Source organism: Marmota flaviventris, chromosome 17 (genome assembly GCF_047511675.1).
Source record: "Marmota flaviventris isolate mMarFla1 chromosome 17, mMarFla1.hap1, whole genome shotgun sequence".
Lineage (NCBI taxonomy): Eukaryota > Metazoa > Chordata > Mammalia > Rodentia > Sciuridae > Marmota > Marmota flaviventris.
Window position 1 is genome coordinate 53,298,982 of NC_092514.1, and position 27,674 is coordinate 53,326,655.

Below are 27,674 nucleotides of genomic sequence, written 5' to 3' on the forward strand. Positions count from 1 at the left end.
GTATGCTTCAGGGATGGGGGTGGTATTGAGGCCATTTGTAAAATGGGTTTGTTCTGGAGATGAAATGAGTTAATGCATGAAAACTTCTAGAACAATTACCGGCACTTAGTAAAATACACTTGGGAATTCAGTTCCCATTTTTCATGAGCCTCTTCATCTGTGTGTTCAAAATTGAACCCATTAGAGCTGTGGTTGTGGCTCAGTGATAGAGCGCTTGCCTAGCCTGTGGGAGGCACTGGGCTCAACCCTGAGGTCCTAAGCCATGCTCTTCCGCCAGGCTCTCTCCTCTGGCCAGCCACAGCACACTGCTCACTGGTCCCTAGGTACCTTTCTTTCAATGCATGCACCTCCTCCACCTTCAGACTCTGTGCTAAATTCCGCCATTACAGAGACAAATCCCTGCCTTCTACTTCTAAAACGCTGCCCACTTCCAGCTCTCACAGCCCACCGGCCCACGTGGTGAGCCACTCCCCCCCTTTCTGTGCAGCTTGGCACAGGCAAAGGTTTCCTTGGCTGCTTTTCCCTGAGACTCCCAGCTCCTCGTTGCCTCACGAACCACATCTCTGGGATGGCATCAACTGCTTGGCGCATTAGGTCTTCAAACCATATCAGAGGAAGGCCGGAAGGAAGAGAGGACAGAGCAAAACCAACTTAGGAAGGCTGTTCCCTGGTGCTGATGTTCACAAGGTAGGAGACAGTCAGGCTAAGCTGCTGCTGTGGCAGGGTAAGGACAGATGCCAGCATCAACAAATGGGCTTCTTCTGGTCCCTGGAGGGCTTTCCCCACTGCATGGCAGCCAGTGACATTGTTGACTTCTTCCTGGCCCACACCAAGTGGTTGATTCCAGTAAGGAAATTGGGGCACAGCGGGATCCTTTTTTTTATTCATTATTGCTGGGGGTTTTTTTGTTTTTTTGTAAGAAACAATACCTTTATTTTATTTATTTATTTTTATGTAGTGCTGAGGATCCAACCTGGGGCCTCAGGACCTCGCATGTGCTAGACAAGTGCTCTACTGCCCAGCCCCTCATTATTGCTGTCTTTTATAATAGAGGGACCACTCAGGAAATTCTCTCCCTCTTTCTCTTCCAAAGGGTGGAGAACCATTGATGTCTGTTGTGACAAAGAAACACCAAGAGCCAGCTTCATGCTCTGGAGGGAACACTTCACTTCCTCCGGAGAGTTTTCCAGAACTCTACGTGACCAAAGAAACCTCTCTAGTAACAAACTATAGAAATGATCCCTGTATAATCAGCTGGGTCACTTTATCAGCCACTGCTCGGGGCTTCCTCTATTTCCAGAGCACATTCATGAATCACTTATCTTGATAAAGAAGTTTACTGGTCTGGTGACTGACCTTCCCTATAATACTCTCCACTTTAGTCATTCTCCAATTTCTTTGGAACAGGGGAGGATGTTTCCCTCTAGTCTCTGTTGAGATCGTCTCTTGTCCACCCTCAAGGTAAAACAGTCTGCCAAGAGTTGGGAGCACATCTTGCCCTTGTTTAGCTTAGGACCCACTCAAATGACTCAAGGACAGACAACGACCCATACTCCCTCCTATGACCTTTATAGGACAATCACAAGTCCTCTTCTCGTTTCTCTTCCCTTTGCAAACTATTTCACCGGATGACAAAACCTACCAGTGGGGTCAAGCTCCAATGGGAAATTAGGTCATCAGACTGAATCTAGCCGCAGGTCCTGACCAGGAAGCCCTGGACAAAGCATTCCACAGCTTCCAGAACAGACTGCACCATTTTCAGATCAGGTTTAAGCTGACTCTCCTTGTTCAACACCTGAAGCCCCAGTCTCACAGTTAAAGGATTGAAAAACCATAGAAAGGAGCGATAGGTAATGAACCCCAGGAAGTAGCCCAGGCAGTAGAAACAAAACTAAACAAAATGTAATAACATTAAAAAATAAAGGATGTTTCAAGTGGTACTGCGTATAATGACAAAGTGCTAGAGGGAACAACCTGTGGGAAGAACAAATAAAACAGGACAGCGACAAGGGTGGACTGGAACTTGGCTGTTGGAAGCTGGGACCTGGAGCAGGGGTATGTGGAACTGGAAGTTCCCCTTGTTGGTGAAAGGAGGATTTCAGATCCTGCGAGAACGTCCTTGCCAGATTTAAATGTAAACAGTGAAGGATGAACATTATAAGTGGGATGAGCTGAATTAGGATCACAGCCTTAGCCACCCAGGGGAGAATATAGGAAGAAGGCAGCTGGGGAGCCAAAAAGTAGTCCCTCAGGATCAAGTTGGCAGAAGGCAGAGCCACAGCATACTTAGCAGGTCCCCAGTTCAGCCCAAGTCCCATAACGTAGGGCTTAGGTCCACTTCCTCCTCCCTGTTGACTACATTCTGTCATCTTCATGGTGACTACTGAATTGAGGCTAGAAGACAGGTTGATCTCATTCACCAAGGATGGTTCTGGGATCCCCAATAGAAGTACACATACCTGGGTGTTATGTCTGAACTTCATTTCCTGAATAATAAACCTACAGCAGAAACTGGGAGTTTGAAATCCTGTCTCACATAACACCAATGAAGCTTTCTCTTGCAGAGACACTGGCTAGATGAACTGTTACAGGTATAAGTTCTAGAATCTAAGTATGTGACTTTGGTAACATAATCTCTCTAACCATCAACTCCTATCTACAAAAAGGGGATAGTTGTGTGGGACTGATAATTTTATGGCACTGTAAGTGCCTGGCATGTGTGAGGCCTGGGTTTGGTCCCCAGCACCACAGGGAGAAAATATTTAAGACTGTTGAGGATTAAATAAATAACCCATCCTGAAAGCTCTTACACATGAGTGTGGGGCACAAATATTTGTCTTGATCAGTACTGGCTGCCATCAGGGAAGCAATGCAAGGTTCCATTCTCAAATTTAAGACATCATAATTATTTTCGTTTGGAGGCGGGGTACCAGGGTTTGAACTCTGGGGCACTCGGCCATTGAACCACATCCGCAGTCCTATTTTGTATTTTATTTAGAGACAGGGTCTCACTGAGTTGCTTAGCACCTCGTTGTTGCTGAGGCTGGCTTTGACCTGCGATCCTCCTGTCTCAGCCTCCTGAACCACTGGGATTACAGGTGTGCACCACTGTGCCTGGCCCATCTTAAATTATTTCTTAAACAAAGAGATCAAGAGATGTAAATCAGTCAGATGCCTCTGGGCACACCTGTAATCCCAGTGACTCTGGAAGCTGAGGCAGGAGGATCATGAGTTCAAAGCCAGCCTCAGCAACTTAGTGAGGTCCCATCTCAAAATAAAATAAAGGGGGAGAAGGGATATGGCTCGGTGGTAAAGTGCCCTTGGGTTAAATCCCCAGTACAAACAACAACAAAAAAGAGGTGGAAGTCTATGACCCAGCTATAGCATTTCTTGGTATTTACCCTGAAGAATTAAAGTTATCCTGCTACAGTGACCCATGCATACCCATGCTTACAGCAGCACAATCCACAATAGCCAAATGATGGAACTGGCCTAAGTGACCATCAATGGAAAATGTGTTATATATACACAATGGAGTTTTATTCAACCATTAAAAAAAATGAAATTATGGCATTTGCAGGAAAATGTAACAAAATAAGTCCAACTCAGAGGGTTAAGGGTGGTATGCTTTCTCTCATTTGTGGAAGCTGGAGAGGAAAATGAAAAAACAAAGGTGGAGGTAAATTTAAAAATAAAAAGGGAGATCAGTAGAGGAGAGGGACTAAGGGTTGGGAGATAGGGAGGGAGGAGGAAGTGCAGAGGGAGTGACATTGGTCAAGTTCTACTGCTATATTGTGTGCGTGTAACAAACCCCATCAATATGTACACCTATAATGCACCCATAAAAATGTGGAGAAAAAAATGTAAGTCATTTGCAACTCCAAGTCTAATCCATAATCTTAATACATGCACATTCACATTCAAACTTCTCAAACAAGCTCAGTGGCAAAGCACATGCTTACCACACAAGGTCATGGGTTTGATCCCCAGGACCAGAGGATAATCTTTTTAAAAAACAAAACTAGGTTAAGGAGCAGGGGAGCAGGGGAAAAAAGAAGAAACAAGAAAAAGACAAACAGTATATTGCCATTGCAGCAAATATTTTCCACTGTTCCCTGTGGAAAGATTTTCACAGGTCTGCCTAATATCCAGGGCTGCCACAAAAACCTACACGAGAGACATAGTTCTTAAACTGTCCGGCATGCTTAGTCCACCAATAGATAACCTGGAACGTCTCTTTAAGCATGCCATTGCCTAGCATTATCTGGTCATTTATTAAAAGACAGATGTCCTATAAAGACTGAATGGGGGGGGGGGGCTGGGGATGTGGCTCAAGCGGTAGCGCGCTCGCCTGGCATGCGTGCGGCCGGGTTCGATCCTAAGCACCACATACAAAGATGTTGTGTCTGCCGAAACCTAAAAAATTATCGTATTAAAAAAAAAAAAAAGACTGAATCGGGTGAGCCAAGTGGGAATCTAGGTTATCACACGATGCTCTTTTTTCACCAACCTGACCTTCAAAGAGTTGGCATGATCAGAATACATCATTCCCTTTCCTGGATTATAAGGAAAACAAGATCGTTTGCACAGTTCTTATTAGTGGGCACAGTTCTTATTAGTGGAAGTCCAGATAGTGGTCTCTTCACTTCCAGAGAGGTGACTGATCTGCACAGCAGCTTTACAACATCTTTTCCTCGTGGAGTCCTTATTTTGAACATCTGACCTTCCAATATGCAGAGCAAGATTAAAGCCAGGGAACCATTTACAACCCACTCGCTCCTTGCTGGACACAGTAGTGCACATCCATAACTCCAGTGACTCAAGAGGCTGAAAAAGGAGGATCACAAGTCCACACCAGCCTCAACAATTGAGAGATGGTTTCAAAAACTTAAAAAGGATCAAAGAAAGGCTGGTCTTGGTGGTGCACGCCTGTAATCCCAGTGGCTCAGGAGGCTGAGACAGGAAGATCAAGTTCAAAGCCAGCCTTAGTGATTCAGCAAGGCCCTAATCAACTCAGTGAGACCCTGTCTCTAAATAAAATTGTGTGAAGCACTAGGTTTGATCCTCAGCACATAAATAAAGTCATTGTGTCCATCCACATCTAAAAATGTTAGCTGGAAGATATAACTCACTGGAGAGTGCCCCCCCTGTTCAATCCGAAGTACTGCAGAAATAAAAACACTTGTCTCCCTTGTCCTGCAAATTTAAGAAAAAAAAACACCTGCTTTTCATCTGGGAACCTCAGACACCTGTGAAGTTGACCCTTGAAGGTCTGAGCATCTCAGATCCCGGACCCAAGAAACCCTCCCTGAGACACAGACACACTTGGCTTTCAATATAAGTTTCCTTTTATTTTGAAATTGAAACAGCGGAATAAATTGGGTTGTGGCTAAAACAACCTTCACGGGGGAAGAAAACTGGAGCGCTTATCCATCAAAAGAACAAACTCCAGAAGTCTGAAGCCAGCTGCCTCCCCCCACCCCCCACAGAGTGAGGAACAGATTATGGGGTGGGAGGAAGGGTACAATCAAATTCAAGGTGGTGATGGCTGGCAGAGTTCCAGTAAAGTACAATTTTCAAAGTCGCCACAATTACAGAATAAGGTAGCACTCATTTACAAAAAAAAAAAAAAAAAGTCACAAGCAGTAGCCCTCCAGCACCTCCCCTGATTTGCATTCATTCAATTTCAGTTTTCTACATAATGTCTCAGGACTGTATACCAATCCACTGTCTCAGCACAGGGGATGCAATGTTTTCTGATTTGGGGGACCAGGATAAAGATTCTGGAGAAAGGGGAGAACCCAAAGGGTAGTAGAGGATGTTTGTTATGCTAACTCATAATCTAGTGAAATTCATTTCAAATATCATTAGGTAGCAGTAGCTTACATAAAATTAGAGAAATGTTACAAGTAGTACCCAAGCCCTGGTAAGGGAAAATAATGAGACTAAGACTTGAGTACCCCAACACATGGGCTTTTGATTGGGGGCGGGGGTAAAGTCAATTGGCCGGGGAGGGTAGTAAGAACACAGGTAAGTGTCATTGGCAGGAACAGATGAGGGATGCAGCAAGCCCAGGGGTAGGCTGGAAAGCTGTACCTGTGAATCAGCTAAATCAGTGAAGAAGATTGCCAAAGAGTGAAATTTATGAGGGAAAAAAGGAGAAAAAAAGCTTGGGAAGTTAAAACAATCCAGAAGTCACTGGAAAATGTCCCCTCTTAAAATTTTTTTTTAATTTTTTATTTTTTGGAAAGTATTTTTAAGGTAATATTTTTTTTTCCTTTGGAAAAAGAAATCTTTTCCCCCCCTAACCTAAGCAAGTGGAGTTGCCACTACCTACTTTCTCTATTGTTTTGCTAAGAGGTAGATAAAACAAAAGTGAAACGGGGCTTCTATGAGGAGGTCCATTAGAGGGTGGGGAGGGGCTGGGTCGCCCAGAGGAGCTCCCAGACTACGAAACGGGAGTCCAGTGGACCAGGCCTTCAGACTCTCCCGGGGGTGAGGGGTCCTGCTCCACCTCAACTCCTTCCAGAGCCAAGTATCCCCTTGAAGATGGAGAAGGGGGGTCCACGGAGGTGGGAAAGTCTCAAAGAAACCCTGTGGAAGGGGTCTCAGCTCTGGCTTCCCCGGGTGTTGTGACTGACAGGTTGCCAGGCCAAGCCTGCGCTCACCTCCAGCCAGCCCCCTGTGGAGGAGTCCCTCACCATCTGGTCCAACAAAGCGAATGCAGGTGAGAGGAACAAGCTGGAGGAAAGGGGTGAAGCACCAGCAAGGAAGGCAGAAAGCGGGGACCTAATGGCCAGCCCTGCCAACCCGACCAATGAGTGGGGATGCTGGCAGGCCTGCCTGACCCCCAAGACCAACTTTGTGGCACAAGCCTCAACTCACTTGGGCTGGGACTCATACCCTCATGCACGAGTCCCTGCCCTTAGTTCCAATCTTACTGTAAAGGACTGAGGTAGTTAATCCATTTATACTCGTAGCATTCATCACCTGTGATCACTCAGAACACGCTCACGAAGAGCTTCCTGCTATTTCACTTAAGGAAAAAAAAAATTCTTTCTTTTGTCTTGTCAGTCCGGATTCAACCATACTAAGACACCAGTACTGGTGCCATCACACTGTGACCCAAGGAGGTCCACAGGGCGAGATTCAGGGCTGGGGCTGTTGCCCACCCCTCAACCCATCTCAGGCCATGAGGCCTTTTCTCTGCCCTGTACCCCCACTGAGTCAGTGTCCAAAGGAAAGAAACGGAAGTTTCAGCTGGTGTTAACTCTACGTCTGAATATAAGGAACATTCTGCATCTAAACCATCGAGTATTTGGAAGAGAAATGGCTTTTTACGTCCCCTGGCATCAGTGAGGATTTTTTTTTTCTTTTCTTCAATCTTCCTGCAATCATGTGTCAGGCTGTGCGGTTTTTCCTTCTATTGGTTTTCAACAGGCAAAACAGTCGCATGGATTGAATGGCAGAGCCAGGAGGATCTCCCCGCGAACACTTCAGGGGAAAGAAAGGGGGAGACCCCGCCCCGAGAGGTGGCAGGAAGGGTGGCCTAGAGGTGCTGGCTTCCTCAGCTCCCTCTGGGCTCGGTGAGGTAGTTTGTAGCACTGCTGGTTCCCAGATTGGCAGGTTATTTTATGTCTGGGGTGGGAGGAGGGGAAGGCACCCTGGAGAGCTAACTGAGGCCCCTCCTCACTGCCAGTCTGCCAGGCCTGACGGGAACTCCACGGTGCTATCTCTGCAGTGGGGACAGGGGACGAGAGCAGTCCCACAAACAGGAGCCCTAAACATCCCTTTTCCCCAAAGTGCAACCAGGAGCCAAAGAACCCCCTTTCTCAGCTCCCTACCCCTTGGCAAGCACCACTCCCAAGTCCCCTCAGAAGGGAGGGGACTCTGTCTTTAGCTCACACAGTTTCCAGGCCCCTCCCCCTCAGACAGCACGGGGAGATGTCGAAAGATGGCTACTGCTTTGATTCAGAAATGGCCTCTCTCAGCCTGTCTGTCTGTCTTTGGCACAGAGGAAAATGGACATAGAACCAACTGGAGCCCCCGCGCTCCAGCGTCCTCTGGGTTTCACCTGTGTGGTCTTTTCTGCCAACAGTGAGGCATAAATAAGAGAATGGCTCCCAACTTCCCCCCAGAAGCGTGGAGCTCAGGAAAAAAGGGAAAAAAAGAAAAACATGGAGAAGGACTGGGAGGAGGGGAGCAAATAGTAAACGGGGGGCTATAACTCCCTGTCCCAAAGAATGGCTCTCTCCTACCCAGACCCCTCCTAGGAGCCAAGTTCACAACCCAAACTACAAAAGGCAACAGGACCCTAGAGGGGATTAAAGCCATCAGCATGTAACTGGCAGATGCAGCTTCAAAGTTAAGTCAGTGAATCAAACCATTTTGGTTTTCTATGTGTTTCAAAGAATTTAAAAAATATATCCTAAAGAGATGGTCCTTTCATAAAAATATACATGTTGCGCACACACAAGTTAAGAGCACAGAAGCGTCTTTTTAAAAAGTCGCTTTTTCTCAAAACCATCCAGATATCCCGAGTGCTTCTCAGGATAGCTTGTTGTCTTCCCAAGGATTGGGGGAAAGGAGGTGCCCTAAGACCTGATCTTCAGGTCACAGAAGGGCACGCCAAGATGCTGCCTCCAGCGAAACCTCAACCCCCTAGCCAAATTCCTTTTGCTTTCTGGTAGCCTAACTTCCACAATTTTCCTGCTGGGCAAACATCAGCGATGAGTGGAGGCTTGCCTAATCCAAGTAAGTTTTCTGGTCCCCTGCCACACTTCCTGGTCTCTTCTGGGAGCTAAACCAGCCAAGCCAAAAGGACTCGAACTTCCAAGGTATGAAGGGAGCAGGCCCCCCCAAGGAACTGAACACTGCAACAATCACATTTCAGGTACTGTGGGATTTTTTCTTTTTCCTGATGATCATTTGAACCAGATATCAAAGCATGCTTGCTGCTAGAAATCAGCTTTAAATCACTAAATGGCCGAAGTCTGAATCTTATCTGCTTCATTTGGGGACAAAGAATACAGAGCCAGAGATGGAAAGCTGGGAGACCCTTTTTGTGGTTGGGACAGGTGGGAGGCTTAATTCTGTAATCCTGATCTCATCCCTAAATGCTTTCTTGCTTCTCTTCTTTGGGCCTAGAGTTCTGGGGGCTATGAAAGGATTTCATGTTGACAAAGTGATCAGACCTTAGCAAGGCAGAAAATTGTTCCAATCACCTGTGTCCGTTTCCCCTGTCTCTCTTGGCTACCCACCACCCTAAATCAAGTATTCCCTAAGTATATGGGTCCACTTTTTGAATCAATCAGATCAATCTAAAGATAGGGAGTGGGGGTGGGACAGCCATCTGAGGATCTGTTTGCCCCTTGGTCTATGAACATACTCTAAGAAGAATAGCAAGTTGGGATGGAAATGAATCAACAATTAACAAAAAAAAAATTTTTTTAAAATTGTATATGACAAACCAGGTGGACCTCTCTGAGGGTGAGAGGGTGGCCTTGTCTTTCTCCCATGAACGGAATCTTGGCTCCCATATTTTTAGACAGAGAAATATAGATTTTTTTAAAGGGTTTTTTTTTTCATTTTTTTAATCTTTTTCTCTTTTTTTTTTCTTTTTTTTTTAAGTTATTTTTCTCTCCTCGATAAAACGGAGGCAATATTTTAAAATATCACAACAGTACCACAGGTGGGAAAACCGGCTGGGAGGCCGTCTAACCGAAGGCAGGAAGAGAGGAGCCCAAAGGCTTGCAGGTAGGTGGACACTGCTGTTTTGCCCCAAGGGACCCAGGGCTCTGCGAGGCCTTTGAATCCTGTCAGGCAGGATATTTCAGCAGGGGATCCCAAGTCAGAGATCAGAGCTGGGCAAGGCTCTGGACTCTGCTCCTTGCGGCTGTCCAACCAGGGCCCTTCCGTCTCCACTCCCAGCCTCCTACCAAGGGTCCAGTCCCTGCCGCCTTTCCCACAGGGCCTGTTCTCCATAGGGAGTTGCTAAAGGTTACTGGCTCATGTTGTAAGAAATTATGAAACATAACTTTCTCATTTTTCTCTTTCATTAAAAAAATAAAATATTCAAGACTATCAGCTTCTCTTTTGCTTTGCTTTTCTTTTTTATATAAAATATCAGCAAGCCGCAAAGAAAAAAAATCAAAAAAATAATTAAAAAATGGGGTTCAGGGGAACAAAAAGGAAAATAATTGCTGAGGTAACTTCATACCTTGAGGTAGTTTACTTCGCACACGGCATTGCCTGACTCCACCCACGCATCATGGTTGTCCTGTTGTCACTGTTGTTGCAATGTCGGAAGGAGGGAAACTCCGTGCACGGAATTCTCCACATGCAGAGAGGCCTTCCTTCCTTCCCAGCACACTTGATAGTATTGTCCAGGGTAGCTAAAGTGCATCACCTGGCTAATCTGAACTGACAATCAATATAGTATTACGAGGGGAGGCCTAACCTCATTCAACTGATGGCTGCTGTTCTCCAAAAGGGCTAAACTTCCAACGGGATGTTTTTGAGCCTGGTAAATTAATAAATTATGCTTATTTATCCCTTTTGTAAATTATGCTGCTGATATTCTGAATTTTGTTTTTAGGCACACCTTTCATCATAATAATTCATGGAGTCAGAAGCCGTCAGTTAAATACTCCTCTAGAATAAAACAGAAGCAAATAATCTCCAATTTCCTGATTTTACCAGATGATGGACTTTAGCTTTTATCGGGAGCTCAAGGTTGGGTTCCAAGTCCCACCACCATCACTAAGGAAAGAGTGCTGTGGTGGGCAGTGTCCCACAACCCTTGCCTCTGGGAACCAGCCCTTATGGGAGCACATAGGCTGGGGTGAGGGCACCTTTGGGCCACTCAAGTCCTCCATGAAACTGAGACTTTATCAAGGGGAGTTCATGTCCCCTTCCCAGTGCTCATATCCAATCATTAAAATAGACTTTAAAAAAATATATAAAAATCCGCCTGAGAGTGATGGGAATCAGGGACAGTGGTAAGGCGCTACCCTGCTGAGTGTTCAGTGCCACCCATGTGCACCTGGACATGATGGGGGACCCATAGGGTTTGGAGGATGTAAATGTGGGGGAGGCCCAACAGCCTGAGGGGGAATTTCAATTGTGCCAAATTTTTAAGATGGTGATCTGGAATAGACCAGTCACAAGAGAATTTTTCTCTTTTTTTTCCTTTCATTATGGTACCGGGGATGGAACTACACAGGCTAGGCAACTGCTCTACCATTGAGCTGCATCCCCAGCCCAAGGGTACTTCCTTTTAAACGTGGATTACTATGTTTTTAATAAGCTCTTTCCCTGCCCCTACCCCTTCTTTAATTCTTTGCTGTTCCCTATTGGTTGGTTAGGGAGGGTTTGGAATCAAGCTACAGATGAAGATGTGTCTTCTCTACACAGTCAATACAAAGTAATGCATTAGTTCCCATTTTCCTGGTAGTAGTTAAAACAGTGTAACTATAGGAAGAGGTGGTGTAAGGGCATGAGAATGGAAGTATATTTTAATCAATTAACCAAGAAGGGGAAAGAAAGAAAGATTTTTGGGTCAAGAAACAAACCATCCTTTGAGGTTTTTATAAACCTGCAGGAAACTTTATTTCTCTTCCCCACTGGAGACTGAACCATCCTCTTGGTGGGATTTGGAGAACTTCCTTAAACAATCCACGTTTAAAAGCACCCTGAGCTAGAATTTGAATGGTGACACCCCAAGGTGTGGTGGGCCTGGCTGGGCTGGTCAGTCAGGGGTTTGGGATGGAGAGATCAGGATTCCTCACCAGAACATCCTTTTCAAGCAAGTGGGCAAACCTGATCTCCAGCCCAGCCCCAAGGAGGTCCCTGATTCCCACTCATTCTCAGGCCTGCCGGGAGAGTGCACTCCCCAGTTCTGCCCGGCATCCTGAAGCAAACGGGATTGGAAGGCGCTGGTCACTTCCTCCGTGCTTGGGCTTGGTTGCTCTGTCCCTTCTGGTGCTGTTGCTTAACTTGGGCCAGGATGTCTCGGATCTTCCGCTGAGCCATCTGCAGCAAGAACAGGCAAGCGAGTGGGATGAGGATCAACAAGGGGAGAAGTTCCAGGACTTATTAGAATATGTAGAAGAAGACTGAGGATCTAGGTAACCTTAAGTTTCTCTGCCTCCAAGTGAGCCTCCTCTGGGCAAAACAGAAAGTAAGCGGGGACAGAGAGGGTGAGCACAGAAGGGAGCAGAGACACAGCAGAAATCTATTAATCGGAATTTAGAACTTGACAAAGTTAACACTTTGTCATGATATTGAACCTAGAAATGGAACAACTTGAGCTTCGACCCAGAGGTACATTCCTGGTGTCCAGAGTCATAAATTAGCAGACACCATCACAAATCCAATAGTCATATAATGCCAGAGGGAGCGGACATAGTGCCCAGCTGTGGCTTAATAAAAAAAAAAAAAAAGTCAAATAAATACACTCCATTGTGAACTGGACTGGATTGAAATACCAAAGGATTTCCCCTACCTTTAGTGTATCCTACTTATAAGTTTCCTCCTTTAGAATAAAGTTTTGCAAGAGAAATCTACTGCAAGATGGAATTCATGTCTACAAATGTATCAGAATGTTTCCTTTCCATAAATTGAGTGCTTGGTTTCTTGGTTAAGAGAAAGTAGCTCTACATTGGGGAAAAAAATGTGGAATTCACTAGTAAATTCAGATTCAGATTCAGAGTTCAGATTCCATCAGGCTTGGCCTGATGTTTTAAGTATTTCACTTAATCCTCAAGCAGATCAACTGAAACTGCTGTAATATTTAATACACCCTGGTGGTATACATCCTTAGATCTACCCTCATTTCCTTGTTGGTAAAATCAAACTGTTAAAGGGATTAAATCAGTCAATATACAAAAACCATGATACAATGCTGGGTGTGTATCATAAGTACCCACAAATTTTAGCTATTATTCCTGTGGTCCTTACCAATACTTCTCCCAGGATTATAACAGAGTAGGCTGCTAATCCAGGTAACAGAGCAGAGAGGCTATGTGGGGCCTGAACTCGGTTTTCAGTGCTGCACCAACTATGCTCAGAGGTAAGGGGACAGTTTTGCCTTGGATTGTGACAACCTGCTGGAACTGTGTTCAGTGGTCTCAGAGTCCTTACTCTTAGGGCTAACACACAGAGCATTTCAGATTTTTTGAACTACGCTGTCAGTCACCCTTTCCTTGCCTTGTTGAGGCCCCAGTTTGAAGTTTGAAGCTGAGATTGGCCTTGTTTCTAGGCTGTGATGTCAACCCCAGACCAGGGAAGGGCAGGGATGAGGAGCTCCAAGAAAAGGATGGGAGGGTGGAAGATCAGGAACCAGGGAGGAAGGGGTCATGGCCATCATTTCTCTGGTTCCGGCCCCTGCAGCCCTTCGGAGATCGGGGAGCACCGGATGTACCTGGCTGGCATAGAAATGCCCGATGATCTTAACGATAACTTGATCATTTTCATCAGGCGTCTGGTCCCTCGGCACTACCACCTCAGCAGCTGTCAGATTCTGCAACTCATTCACCTGGGGGTGGCCAGAAAAGAGCTCAGGATGCTATCAAGAAAGCATGAGTGGGGAGCTGGGGTGTAGTTCAGAGATAGAGGACTTGCCTAGCATGCACAAGACCCTGGGTTCCATCACCAGCACCATACACACATAAAAGCATGGGTGGGACTGGAGCAAGACTACCACCAGGGAGTCAGGCATTGAACTTGGGGAAATAGAACTGGAGCAAGAGATAAGAGATATGGGCTGAGGTTGTGGCTCAGCCACAGAGCGCTCGCCTAGTGCGTGAGAGACCCTGGGTTCGATCCTCAGCACCACATTAAAAAAAAGGTATTGAGAACTACAACTAAAAAATAAATATTCAAAAAGAGATAAGAGGTACTAACAGGGAGTCAGGCATAGAACTTCAAGCAGAAGGGCAAGTGGGCATCCTGCAATCGAGCAAAACAGGGGAATAGGAGGCCAGAGAGGCCCTGTTGGATTTGGACTCCAAAGCCCAAAGCCTTCAACATGGCCCTAAGGGCTCACCGTTTTGCCGCCTTTGCCAATGACACGGCCAGCGGCCGAGGCTGGCACTCGGATATGTGTCTCCAGCTTTACTTCTTCCTTAGGACCAAAGAAGTTTTCTTCCTTGAGTTTTCCATATATTCTCCCCTGAGCCTGGGGAGAGGAGGTCATTGTTAATCAGCAGGTCATATATCTGTGACTAAAGTGAAGAGTGGTAAACACCGAATTTAACCCCACATTCCACTCCAGTCCGTCCTTTTCCGCTCTTTTGGCAGGTGGTGTGAAAGGCCCCATTCGGAAACCAGTCAAGGTCCCCTCCGCCTAGCTCCAACACTGCAGGTCCTGGAGCATTATTACGAATTGTGAGTAACTGAATAAATATGTCTAGGAGGATTATAACTCACCAGCTCCAAAGCAGACCTATAAGACCGGGAGGACTGCATTTATTTGGATGTGGCAAGACTAGCACATCAAGGCCTTTAATGGCAAATCATCAAGTCAAGCAGAGGGCAGCCCTGCCTGGCCCTAGAAAGCTGTCCCAGTTCTCCATCCTCATGTAGGTCAGGTTAAGCTATCTGGCCTTCTGATCACAAGCTCAACAACCTACAGATATGGTGGACACTAGGGAATTGGCATCGAATGCCAAGACCTCAGATTTCATTCTCTATAATTCCTGTATGAACCTGCAGGAACTGGAGGGGGAAGTAGAAGTCGACATGAAAAAGAAGTTCAATTCCACTTTGAAAGCAGCATCCTGCTGGAAAGAGTGAAAGATGTGACAAGAATATGACAGCTATCAGAAGCTGCACCGGGCTTTCTCCTGCACACATCAGGTTCCCAACCTCAATTCCCCCTGTAAATCAGTTTGGAAAAACAATATAAATCCAAACCTTGAATTGGGCCTCTGGGGGTCCGGTGATGATAACCATTCGAACTTTGGAGTCAGGTGTTTCCGGTGGAGCAATCTAAAAAACCAAATAGCAAAGAGAGACTTTCTAGAGGGAGATTCCTACCATCTCTACATCCTCCCGATCCCTTCCCTACCACACTCACTTCCACTGTCCATGCTGAGAACTGGGAAAGGGAAGAACCTGAAGCCCAAGTCACTGCCCAGGTGCACCCAAACTGTGACAAGGACACAGGTGGTCAGTTACAAGGTCCTGCTCGGTGACATTTTCTCATTAAGTTTTCCTGGCCCTCCCCACTCAGCCTGTAGTGGAGTTTCACTGTAAACTGCTGAGGCAGAGACACAAGGTGAGATGACCAATGGCAGAAGGGCAGTGACTGCACCTCCACAGGGGAACAATCACAGCTTCTCCCCAAAGATTCAAAGACCACTTCATCACTTGGAATTTGGGTTTGTGAAATTAACAGCACCTTTGCTTCATGAGGACACATTCTCCTTCTCTCCCCTCTACTCCAGATCCAAGGAAGGTAAAAGACAAATAAAATTCACTTAGTGTTACTGTAGCACAGAGTGAGCCGGGGGTTCTAACTGTATGGTTTCCTTGTGTACTGATGAGAAAAGGGAGGCTCCCTGTGGGGCTACTTCCACACTGAAGTCCTGCTCCTATCCAGTCTGAAAACCCAGAAGCACTGAATGCAGGCCACAAAGGACACAGCAAGGTCAAAAGTAATGAAAACTGGGGGAGGTTGTGGCTCAGTGGAAGAGCGCTCGCCTGGCATGCATGAGGCACTGGGTTCGATCCTCAGCACCACATAAAAATAAACAAACAAAATAAAGACATGCTGTCCAGATACAACTACAAAAAATAAAAATAAAAAAATAAAGTTATTGTGTCCATCTACAACTAAAAAAAATGCAAAGAAGATTGCAGTGGGGGGAGGGGGGCTGGCGGCACAGGTCCCTAACTAGAGATGCAGATTTCTCCAAAGCATATGGGAATCTGGAACAAACATCCCAGGAACTGGAGGAACACAGAGCAAATCACCTTGATGGAGGCACTGGCAAATCTGGAAAGTTGCTTGATGTGCTGTCCCTTCTTGCCGATGATGGCACCCACCGCCTGGGCAGGAATGAACACCTGCACCATCTCCTGCTCTGGAGCCTGCTGTAGGACAAGGACTTCTTACCAAGGGCCTGTGGGAAGGACCCAGGGGGTTCCTCCATTCCTCTGCCTTGCAGCCTCAAGGAAGAGGAAGTGCAGGTACCCAGCAGTACCCCTATGCTGCTGATGCATGCATGAGCTTTTAGCTCATCCTAAGCCCAGCAGGCCCAAAGGTAAGAGGCTGAGTAAGAGTGAGGAAAAGTGTTGAGCATCCGGGTAGCAAGCTCTGCTGGGCTCGGCACAGTTAGCATTCTGGAGTCAGAGCCCAAGGCTGGGAGCAATGCAGAGGAGGGCCATCTCAGAGACCTCCCATCCTTCTCCTGAGCACAGGGAGTTGGGCCTCTTAAGGTAGACCACCCACAAGACTGGGATCCCTGAGATAAGACCTTCCACTTACCATAAAGGAGCTGTAGGGAGCAGCACCAGTAACACTGCTGGGAGGTGGTGGGACTGCACTGGACGAGGCTGGGAAAAGCCCGACGGCGGCCAAGTTAAGGCCAGGGATGAGGTGAGACTGCAGCTGGGGAAAGAAGGTAGGGAGCAGGTCAGCTGAGAGAGCCCAGTGGTCCCTTGCCTGTGGCCCTGGCTGGTAAAAGTCAAACAACCCCAGAGGAAGTGGGCCAAAACCTTGAGAACTACATGCTTTTACATAAAAACCTGCCTGGCCTCGTGGTTTTCCTGTATTCTCACACTACACAGCTGTGGAATTGTTATTGAGGTCATGTCCTCACTGGACTAAGAGCCAGCACCTCCAACCTGAAGAGCCAACCAGCCCTGGATGTCAGTGGCCCTTCCTCTATGGTGGGTTCATCCACTCTAGTGGAAGACAGACCAGACTCATAATGCAGTAATCTAATGTTCAGCAGGGCAACAGAGCTCCCTCTGACTTCTAGAACTCAGTGGTTCCATCATATACCACTTCCACCCACATTTTCTTTTTTTTCTGTACTGGGGATTTAACCCAGGAGCAATGAACCACAAAGCTACATTCTCCGCCTCTTTTTTAAATTTTGACAAGTAGAGCATCCCTAAGTTGCTGAGGCTGCTCTTGAACTTGTGATCCTCCTGACTCAGCATCCCAAGTCACTGGGATTATAGGCCACTGCACCTGCCTGCACTCTCCTTTTGAAAATCAGATGAAAAATATAAAACCCTCTCTCCACTAAAGTGCACATAACCACAAAGTTTACAGAAGGGTCACAGCCACTCAGCCCAAGGCTGAATCTCAACTATAGGAATCTATAACACTCAAGACTGGATTCTCCACAGAAATCGAGGAAACAGATGAAAAGTCCCTGTTAATTAAATGTGGTGAAGTTATTTCTGAGGCTGAAAATGTTGCTCAGTGGTAGAGTGCTTGCTTCAGGTTCTGCCTTTCCTCGCCTGGATTTCATTCCCAGCATTACAGGGGGGAAAAAAAAAGCCATTTCTGATGAGTTCATGTCCAAAAAACAGAAAAGTGATGCTCCAAGGCCTTACAGCACAGGGTGCATGTGACTATCACCTTCCTGTCCATGGCCAGGAAAGGGAACACAAAGGAGCAAGACCTAATACTCACGCTCATGGCGGCCACGTCATTCTCATAAGCCTCCCTAACTTTCTTCATGATTTCCTGCTCAGCCCTGCAGCAGTTCTCAATGGCCCCCTTCACGGTGATGGTTCTCTCCGGGTTGTAGAGGGTGAGGTCCTGCAGCCTGGAGAAAAAACAGGGTGGTCTCAGGCTTTCACTAGCATCCCAGGACCTGGCAGGGGATGAGACCCAGAGACCATCCAAGTCCCAGGTCCCCCACTTCTGTAATCGGTGTGACTTATGGCAAGTAATTCTCCATTTCCAGCCTTTGGGGCCCTGATTTTGTAGCCAGGTCAGAGACAGAGGTACAGAGAGATGAGATTGCTCCACTGATACCCTTCTGCCAGAGTGGAGCCAATCCTGGGCAGGTTCCAGTCACCAGCCAACCCCAGCCAAGCCTAGAACCTGGCCCCACCTGTTAAGTCTCCAACATGGCTGGAGGCAATGGTTTTTTAGAAGATAGCAGTTACACTGCCCACAGGCTAGTAACTGAAGGAATGAGGAGACTTGGTACTTGCATAAAGGTAATCCACCCCTTAACTTGTTCTTCCAGGGAGGCTGCCCACTACAACTTCTTATGGGGACAGCAAGCCTCCCCATAAACAGGAAAGTGGGGGCTGCCTTACGAGGAGATGGTGATTTTCGTCTCTGTGTCCTGCTCCACCTTCTTCAGGTTCCGCCCTTCCTTGCCAATGAGACGTCCCACAAAGTTATTATGGGCCAGGATCTTTAGTGGGACTTCATCAGCCCTGGGGAAGAAACAGAGGACAAGAGTTCTTTTGGTGGTGGTCATCATGCCATCCCCAATATGGGGCTTATAGGACAAGCCACAAGACAAAAAGTGTTGGAAGGTTATAAAAATCAGCAGGTCAGTGGTTGCTTAGGAATAGAGAATTGGAAGAGGAGGACAGAGCGCAAAGGAACTTGGGGGCAAAGGCTTTATGTTAACTGTGATGATGGTTTTAATTGGTATAATACATATAATAAAACTCAAAACTGTATACTTTAAAAATAGATAATATCATTAAGTGCTAGAGTTGGCTCAGCGGTAGAGCGCTTGCCTAGCATGTGCACGACACTGGGTTCGATCCTCAGCACCGCATAAAAATAGATAAATAAAATTTATAAAGCAGGGCTGGAGGCTGGCATGGTGGCACACACCTGTAATCCCAGCAATGCAGGAGGCTGAGAGGCAGGAGGATCAAAGCCAGCCTCAGCAATTCAGCAAGGCTCTTAACAACTCAGAGAGACCCTATCTCTAAATAAAATACAAAATAGGGCTGGGGATGTGGCTCAGTGGTGGAGTGCCCCTAAATTCAATACACAGTACAAAAAAAAAAAAGTGTTGCTGGAAACTGAAGATTTGGACTCAGTGACAGAGCACTTGTCTGACATGTGTGAGGAGGCCTCCTTGGGTTCTAACCATAGTACCACCAAAAAGAAAGTTACGGGGACAAGAAAGTGTGTGTGAGCAGGAGTAAGTTAGCATTCTCTGAAGGCAAGAAAAGCTGGAGCCTTACGTTTTGGTGTCCTTTGCCTCCTTATGCATGATCTCCAAAATCATCTTACAGGCTGAGGAGCAGCCTTCGGGGGTTGAGTGGACGCTGATGGCCTTTTCCGCTGCACCTGCATTCTCCTTCCTATGCACATCAATCCTGAGGACCACAAGGACAAAGCCAGTTAGTTTTCCCCAGTGACAGTGGTCCTTAGGCTTCCCCACCTCAATCCACCAAAAGCAAAGAACATGCTCTTCTTCCAACAAGGCCAGTCAGGTACAGAACTGAGAAGGGCCAGGGAAATGTGGTCAGGCTGTTATTCTGACTCTCTCAGCAGGTGGCGAGGGACAAGTATGTCATCTACAACACTGATGCCAGGGTAGGGTTATCAGGCCAGGCTTGTAAAGCTGCATTTCCCCTTGAATTCTGTATGTCCCCCTTGAAGCAATCATAAGATACATTGTACCAACAAAAAGTAAGGAAAAACAGGATTTATTATGATTAAGGGAATAATGTGACCTTTTCTTTCCCACAGAGCATACCGATCAGCTATAAAAACTAGAGAAAGGTGGTAATTTATGGGAATGTGAGATGGGGGATAATTATAGCCCATATCATATGGCTCTATCTTTAGCCAGGTTTGACTAAGCCTGTGGCCACCAAGTGGTCATGAAAGCATAAGCATCAAAGAGCTACTGACTCATTACACTGGCATGTGTTTGAGACTTTCTGTGAAACTATATAGAACCCCTTCTTACTAAGAGTACAGGGCCCAGTCACTACCACCAGTGGTATACCCCAGATCCCTTGTCCCCTGCCATCTGCCCACCGCAATCCAGGAGGCAGAAGTGGAAGCAAGTGACCCCTAAGTATCCCAAGCAACTTTAAGAGTAAAATGTTGATGCCCCAGGGTGCTTCCAGGAGGTCTCCCGAGGAAAGAGGGAGTTCCCGCACCTAGCCTCTGTCCCCAGCAAACAGACTCACTTAGACTGCGTTTGTTTTGTGATGTTACGGATAGTGGCACCCTCCTTGCCGATGATGGCACCCACATATTGGGTGGGCACCAGGAGCCGAAGGGGGATGTCCACCTGCTGCTGCTTGGCTGGGGCCCCTGTTGCCACAGGAGAGCCCTGGCGGGGCTGACCACGAGAGCCAAAGCCTCCTCGGCGCCCATTCTCAGGACCCTGAGCTATCTGCTCATCAGGAATGTAGGAGACCTTCAAGGCATGATTCTCCAATTGGTGGCCGTTCAGCTTCATGATGGCTCTGGGAACAGAGGGGAAATCCACTGGTCACTCCAACCTTTGCCAATCACACCAGGAGCCTTCCTTGTTCAATAGCATTCTACCCAGTTACAACATGGAACACAGCGAGGAAAGGGAGGTAACCACCTCCTACCACCCCCATCTACTGTTTAAGAAAGCCTTCAGCTTACATGGTAGAAGACATCAAAAGAATAAATATAGAGATGCCTAATGACATTTGATGGGATGGCCTTCCATTTATATCATCAGAGAAGTGGCTTCCAGTACAAGGGAACATACAGTCTTAGGAGGAAAACCAAGTCATAGGTCTAAAAAAGAACCACATATGTGAAGTGACTTGACAAAGCTGACACCCGCAGTTTCTGGATGGGACTCCTACCAGAGGATGAAGAAACCAAGTACTAACTACTGCAAAACCTTGATATTATAGATGATGAAGCCAAGGCTTAAAAATGTGTTAATCCTGTCCTGGCTTATCCCAATGATAAGTGAAGATACTCAAATGAGTTAAGACACTACTGGTTTGTGCACTAGGTAATTTGTAACCTAGTCCACACCCTACCTAGTCTAGACCTAAGTCTCATCAGCTGCAAAGTGGAGGTTGTTGCCTGCCCTGTCTATAACTGTGACGCATTCAGAGTTAATTTGTATATAAAGTGCAAGCGATGGTCCAAATTCGTCTTTTTGTCTATGTATATCAAATTACCCTGGTACCATTCTTTATAAAGACTATTTTCCCACTGAATTTTTATAGCATCTCTTTTTTAAAAAAGTGACTGGTTGATTCTCAACCTAAATGTTTATTTCTAGATTCCACTGATCTATGTCTGTTCTCCTGCACATAACTCATTGATTTGATTATTGCAGCTTTGAAGTAAGTTTTAAAATGTGTAAGTTCAAGCTCAAGATTGCCATGGTTATTTTGGGTCTCTTGCTCAATTTAATATCAGCTTTTCAATTTCAGTCAAAATGATATGTCTTACAGGATGCATGTGAGAATCACATGTGAAAGCACATGATAAAATAAGAGGCTTTTTTTTACACCAAGTCTGCCACCTTCCGTAGTTAAGAAAATTTGGTGTAAAACCCATTAGTAGAAATCACATTTTGATGTCAATCTATGATGAAGATGCTTTTCTTAAGTATATTAACAGTATAGAATATTTGTGATTTTCTGGTAAAAGGTAACCCAAGACACAGGTCTTACTGAGTTGCTTAGAACCTTGCTATGTTGCTGAAGCTGACTTTGAACCCACGATTCTCCTGCTTCAGCCTCCCAAGTTGCTGGGATTATATAGAAGTGTGCCACCACACCCAGATGTGATACCACCATCCTGACACACAAAACCTCAGCTTGTTAGCAGTTAAAAAAAAAAAATGAGATCTGTAACAATGGTTACAGAGAAGCGTAACTGCTCAACCATGCTAAGGAGTTAGAAATTGTGGTTGTGATGGGACTGAAAAAATTCTACAAAAAAGCTTTAAGGAGGCAGCCTCCTGACCATCAGGACAATCAAATGTGAGGTAGGATATCACTGTCACAATCTTTTGAGTCCAGCATTTCCCCTATTCACCACTTGGTGACGCCTCCAACACAAAGAATCCCACATTTCCCTGGAAACCAGTAACCTAATCAGAGCCAAGGGCTTCTCCCAGACTGCCCACCTTTCCTGGAGGGCTTTAGGTTCCTTCCTTCTATGTATTTTTGTGATCAATCCTAAAGACTGCCTGAACCTTTGAGATCCCTGAGGAGGTAATCTGAAGTCAATATTGAGAAACACAACGAAGACCCTAGCCTGCCTGGGATTTCCCACATAGCTAGCTGAACACTTTACCCAGACCTGTTGAACTGTCTAGTCAGAGGGATCAGATAACCACTGGCCCACAAAGACACCCCAGTCCCACTGCCAGGGCACTTACTGCCTGGTCTGCTCCCGGTTGGAATAGGTTACGTTCACCACTGCTGTCTCACTCTCAGTGTTCACTGCAAAGACAACAGGACAGGGTTATCAAGGTGATATCTGCAATCCCTACAGATAAACCCCCCCAGCCCAGTTTACCAGGTTTTGAGGTCAAGAAAACATCCAGCTAGCTACTGGAGGTTATGAAAGACTCCACTAAATGGTCAAGTTTCTGCCTGAGGCCCCTTCCACCAGAAATACTGGAAAGTTCAAACTAACTTTCTTGCATTCCTCCTCTCCGAAAAGCAGGAATACAAAGGGTCTGGCCCCCACATCTGCAGCTATATAGAATGGCAAACCTCCACCCCCAACATACACTCACACCTGGATCTGGGAGACAGATTTACCCGTGGAAAGTTAAACTAGTTAAAAATCAACGCAGAGAGTGAGATTAGCAATTCAAAGAAGTAAACATCACAAGGTCTCTTAAGATATGGTTGGGGAACACCCAAATCCATTCTAGAATCCTACAAATCCCCAAGGACACACTCGAAGTGTATGAATATACAGCTACATGGATGAACAGGAGTGGATGTTGTAGGGTTTAGAAGAAAATCTGTCTGCATCTTTTCCAGGAGAAGATCTCCTGCCTGGAGTATTCTAACATCTTAGCAGTGAACTAGACACAGCGGGTCATCATAGCCTCAGAACACTGGCCATGAATCCCATCAAAGTCAATCTTTTGGCTTTCCTTTTCCCCCCACGCTTTTTTAACCTTCTGTCTTTTACACCAGTGCCTGTAACTTTGGTTCTTCTAAGGCCAGCTCATCCCAGTGTGGGGTACTGACTAGATAAATGAAGCCTCTGCCCTCTGGACCCTGATAAGGTCACAAAAGATCAGTGCAAATCCCTCTAAACCCCTCTGGCCTTCAGCAATGCTTTCCCAACTCAATGGTGAGTGACATTCTGACTTGACAAACAGAAAGGAACCTCTGCGTTCATGGAGTATACATTCCAGAGAGGCAAACAACAGTTATAATATAAGCTAAGTGATTATAACCAGTTATAATCACTTTTAGCTTGCCCCTTTCCACAAATACGGAAATCAATATTTAAATCTCAAAGTGACCAAAACCAGTATTTCTCTATCTAAACACCTCAAGATGTTGAATACGGTGGCACAAGCCTGCAATCCCAGTGACTTGGCATTTAAAAATCTACTTGGAAGGCTGGGACTGTGGCTCAGTGGTAGTGTACTTGCCTTGCATGTGTGAGGCTCTGGGTTCGATTCTCAGCACCACGTATAAATAAATAAAATAAAGATCTTTCAACAACTAAGGGAAAAATATTTTTAAGGGGCTGGGATTGTGGCTCAGTGGTAGAGTGCTCGCCTAGCACGAGCAGGACCCGGGTTCGATCCTCAGCACCACATAAATATAAAGGCATTGTGTTGTGTCCATCTACACCTAAAAAATAAATATTAAAAAAAATTTTTTAAAAATCTACTTGGAGGGCTGGGGATGTGGCTCAAGTGGTAGCGCGCTCGCCTGGCATGCGTGCGGCCCGGGTTCGATCCTCAGCACCACATACAAACAAAGATGTTGTGTCCGCCGATAACTAAAAAATAAATATTAAACTTGTCTCTCTCTCTCTCTCTCTCTCTCTCCCCCCTCACTCTCTCGCTCTCTCTTAAAAATAAATAAATAAATAAAATAAAAATCTACTTGGAGCCAAGCACATGCCTGAACAGATACATATGAGATGAAAATGACCAAAGACATGTAGCTATAAGTAAGAGCTTCTGAAGAGAAACGACCAATTAACAATTTCAGCCATAACCCAAAAATGGAGAAAACTACAAAATAAACGTGGGGGGGTGAGGGGTAGGGAGGTACTGGGCATTGTGGTAAGGACACTTTACCACTGAGCCTCATCCCCAGCCCTTTTTATTTTTCATTTTGAGACAGGGTCTCACTAAGGTGCTTAGAGCCTCACTAAACTGCAGAGAATGCCCTGAAACTTGTGATCCTCCTGCTTCAGCCTCCCAACAAGAGGCTGGAATTACAGGCATGGGCCACCTGTGAAAGTTAAAAAAACTTTTAAAATAAAAAGGCTGCAAGCCAGGCAAGGTGGTACACTTTTATAACCCCAGAAACTCAGGAGGCTAGGCAGAGGATCACAAGTTTGAGACCAGCCTCAGAAACTTAGCAAGATCCAATCTCAAAATAAAAATTAAACAAGACCCAGTCTCAAAAATTAAAAAGAGGTATAGCTGGGTAGTAAAGTGCCCTTGGGTTCAATCCCCAAAAACCCCAGCAGAAAATAGATTAGATAAATAGAAGACAGAAGAGACAGAAGAAAAAACCTGGGTCCAGGAATAAACGGTAGAGCTAAAAGGAGGCTTGGTGTCTAGTCCCCATGCCAGCCAATCTCCCTCTACATCCCATTCTATCTGGATCTTCCTGGTGTACTTATTTTATCACGGAATGGCAATCAGAGCAGGTCCCCAACTCCTCAGACACCCACCTCTCACCCTGACCCATCTTACCTTGCTCACAGTTTTCTACTGTTCCATACTGAGCCAGCAGACTATCCAGTACCTAGGAACATGGAGAAGGTGAGAAGACACAGAGAAGGGTGAGAATCCAAGTCAGGATCCCACTCTCCCCAAAACGCCAGGGCACAGGCAGAGCCATAGACAAGGACTGGGTATTACTGCCTTGTAGACTAACAATGATGGTGGCAGAGAGTATCTTTGAAGAGTTGTACTGAAGCTCTGCCTTGAAAGCTTTTTTGGGAAGCACATCCAGCTACCTGGGGCCCTATCGACTCCTACCATCACCAAATTTAAAGAACACCCTTCCCACCTTCTTAATGTCTCTAGCCTTAGAAATAGCCCAAAGGTTGGAATCCAAGATGAAGGAGACCCAACCAACCCCAGACCCAGGAGACTCCTCCTTTCAATTCAAGCCAACCCAGACATGCCACCACCTGACCCCACCTCATTCCACCAACAGCTTTCCCCAACCACTTACTTCCCATCGGAGCTGAGGTGGAATATTTCGTATCTGGATTTTTCGACTCCTGAAATAAAACAGAAATGAGTCAGAGAAAGCTCTGGGAGTTTTAACTAAGACCCTGTGAACTAGTAGTAGTTTCTAATCTTTGTCCTAGTTTTTAACCTCGCTCCTTCTGGTCACCAAAATTAAATCTTACAGTAACTTTTCAGTAATGCAGCTTTGGAGATGGGGTTGTCTCAAATTAGACCAAATTACACCACAGACAGCCTGGGAACAGCGGTGCATTCCTGTACTCCCAGGGGCTCAGGAGGCTGAGGCAGAAGGATCACAGGTTCAAGTCTAACCTCAGCAATTTAGTGAGACCATCAGCAAACTTAGCAAGTCCCGTTCTCAAAATAAAAAATAAAAAGTTTGAGGATGTGTTCACTGGTTAAGTGTCCCTGATGCAGAATCAAATGCTGGGAGCAGTTAGGTAACAAAATTCCCTAAAAAGTCACAACTGTTTTGTTACTACTTAGTGTTCTCACTCCATTCTTGTCACCACAACCAGCCACTACAATGCCATGCTAAATAAGACAAATTTAATTAATCTAACAACTCTCTAAATGGTACCTACTTCATGCTCTATTTTATTCAAGAGGCCTGGGGCACAGAAATGAACCAAACACAAAATGCTTGGCCTGAGGTGCTCACCAGGTTCTAGGGGAGACAATATATGCAAACAAATTACAGCAGATAATAACCAGGTTAAGCCCTTGGCAAGGATATGGATTTAAACCACTTATTAGCACTGATGTTGAAAAGATTATTTAACTTCTTTGAGGCCCAGTTTCCTCCCCTGTAAAGCAGGGATAATACCTATTCACAGGTGGTAGGTGGTGTTAGATATTTGTAAAGAGCTTAGCAAAAGGTTTGAAGTAAGTACTTATGCTGTAACAATAGGTGCATCTGTGAATACTAAGGTGGCTGCGCTGCTAGGCCTTAGCACCACCTTCCCCCTCTCCCAGTTCCCTCTCCTAAACAATGGTTCCCCCTCCATCACATCTTTCAAATTCCTCTTTAAAATGTCCATTTTCCCTGAGGAAAGCTTTCAGGTTCAGGGTTGAATCCCAGGGCAATTGCTCACCACTCAAATCAATACCCTAATCTCTGAGTTTGAGACATTTAAATTGGCTTGATGTGTTAGTCAATTGTCATTTAGGTCTTTGGATATCATCGATCATAAAGTCTTAGTTCAAGAACAAGGTCCAACAAAATAGTCGCAGTTTGGAGGAAAGCTGGACTAGAAAGCCAGAGTCCAGTTCAAGCCCCTAAACTGACTCCATTGGGATGTTGGTTGACTCTTAACCTCAAGCCCCAGTACCCTGCAGGATGTGCAATGGGGGCCAGCTCTTGTTCAGCTGAGAAAGGGATGCTAAAATTCTAATTGTAAATTGTGTCCACTTTGGCTATCCTGGTCCTGCTTACACCATTCACCAGTCTCCCCAGATACAAAGTGCAAACAGAAGGCTCTCTTCTCTAAGATCCCTTCTAACTCTGCAATTCTGATAGGAAATTTTTATCCACAAAATATACTAATGAACATCCCTTTCTGAAATGAAATAACTTGTGGAAATAGAAGAGATTCTTTGTGGCATTCTACTTTGGTTAGTTCATGAACTTGACTTAATTACAGCAAGACAAAACAGTGAAGATCAGAAACAAATGCAGTTCCATATTCTCAGATTCTATCAGGCCAACCTGTGATTCAATCCATTGGCCAAGAGGAAGCCCCACATCTGCCCAAGTGAGCAATTTCCAGTAAGTCTTTGGATGACCAGATGGACAGACTATTTTCAAGCTGTCAAGAGAACTGGATAAATAAAATGACTACACCATTTTAGGATGGAGAGAACTGATTTAGCTTAACAAAATAACAGGGACATCCCAGACCCATGATGCCTCCCTTAACAGTATAGACTTCAGGATGAAGGGCAAGGAGTTGAGGACTGCCTGCCTGGGTGTTCAAGCCAATAAGGACCTAATGTAACCCAACTGCAGGAGCCTAATTTGAAGTAAGCTCTTTCAAGACTGTCCCTTGCTATAAGCTAAGGCCAAAGGTCAACACTTCCCTCTTCAAACTGTTTTAGAAACTTTTTTTTTTCAGGGCAGGGAGGGGGAACAGGAGGGGTGGTAGTAGTGAAATCAAATCTCTGCTGGGATGTTAATCCATATCCTGAAAGCAATGGCAGGCAGTTTGTCTGGAATGTCTGGAATGTTCCAGGAGAGGGAGGGGGAGGAGGGCAGGGCCACCCAGCCAATGAAAGAAAAGATATCCTGGCAGCCCT

At 45.8% G+C, this 27,674-nt stretch overlaps 1 protein-coding gene and 1 pseudogene across 3 annotated transcripts in view; both read right to left on the bottom strand.

Annotated features, from left to right (window-relative positions):
- Positions 1–1,055: 1,055 nt before the first annotated feature.
- Positions 1,056–1,257, bottom strand: LOC114083498 (small nucleolar RNA U3; annotated as a pseudogene).
- A 10,683-nt stretch (positions 1,258–11,940) lies between these two features.
- The window catches only part of Igf2bp1 (insulin like growth factor 2 mRNA binding protein 1), a 43,819-nt gene continuing 28,085 nt past the window's right edge, over positions 11,941–27,674 (bottom strand). Inside the window, exons 3-15 of one of the 3 annotated variants that reach the window (XM_027924754.2) lie at positions 25,363–25,411; positions 24,876–24,927; positions 22,347–22,410; positions 20,146–20,427; positions 19,186–19,320; positions 18,292–18,414; positions 17,654–17,789; positions 16,493–16,615; positions 15,979–16,095; positions 14,917–14,991; positions 14,048–14,179; positions 13,424–13,537; positions 11,941–12,033 (exon numbers count right to left, since the gene is read on the bottom strand). In XM_027924754.2, coding sequence (XP_027780555.1) covers positions 11,941–12,033; positions 13,424–13,537; positions 14,048–14,179; positions 14,917–14,991; positions 15,979–16,095; positions 16,493–16,615; positions 17,654–17,789; positions 18,292–18,414; positions 19,186–19,320; positions 20,146–20,427; positions 22,347–22,410; positions 24,876–24,927; positions 25,363–25,411 — 1,495 coding nt within the window. Of the gene's footprint in view, positions 12,034–13,423; positions 13,538–14,047; positions 14,180–14,916; positions 14,992–15,978; positions 16,099–16,492; positions 16,616–17,653; positions 17,790–18,291; positions 18,415–19,185; positions 19,321–20,145; positions 20,428–22,346; positions 22,411–24,875; positions 24,928–25,362; positions 25,412–27,674 lie in introns of all 3 variants that reach the window. The other 2 variants (XM_027924753.2, XM_027924755.2) reach the window with 2 other exon arrangements.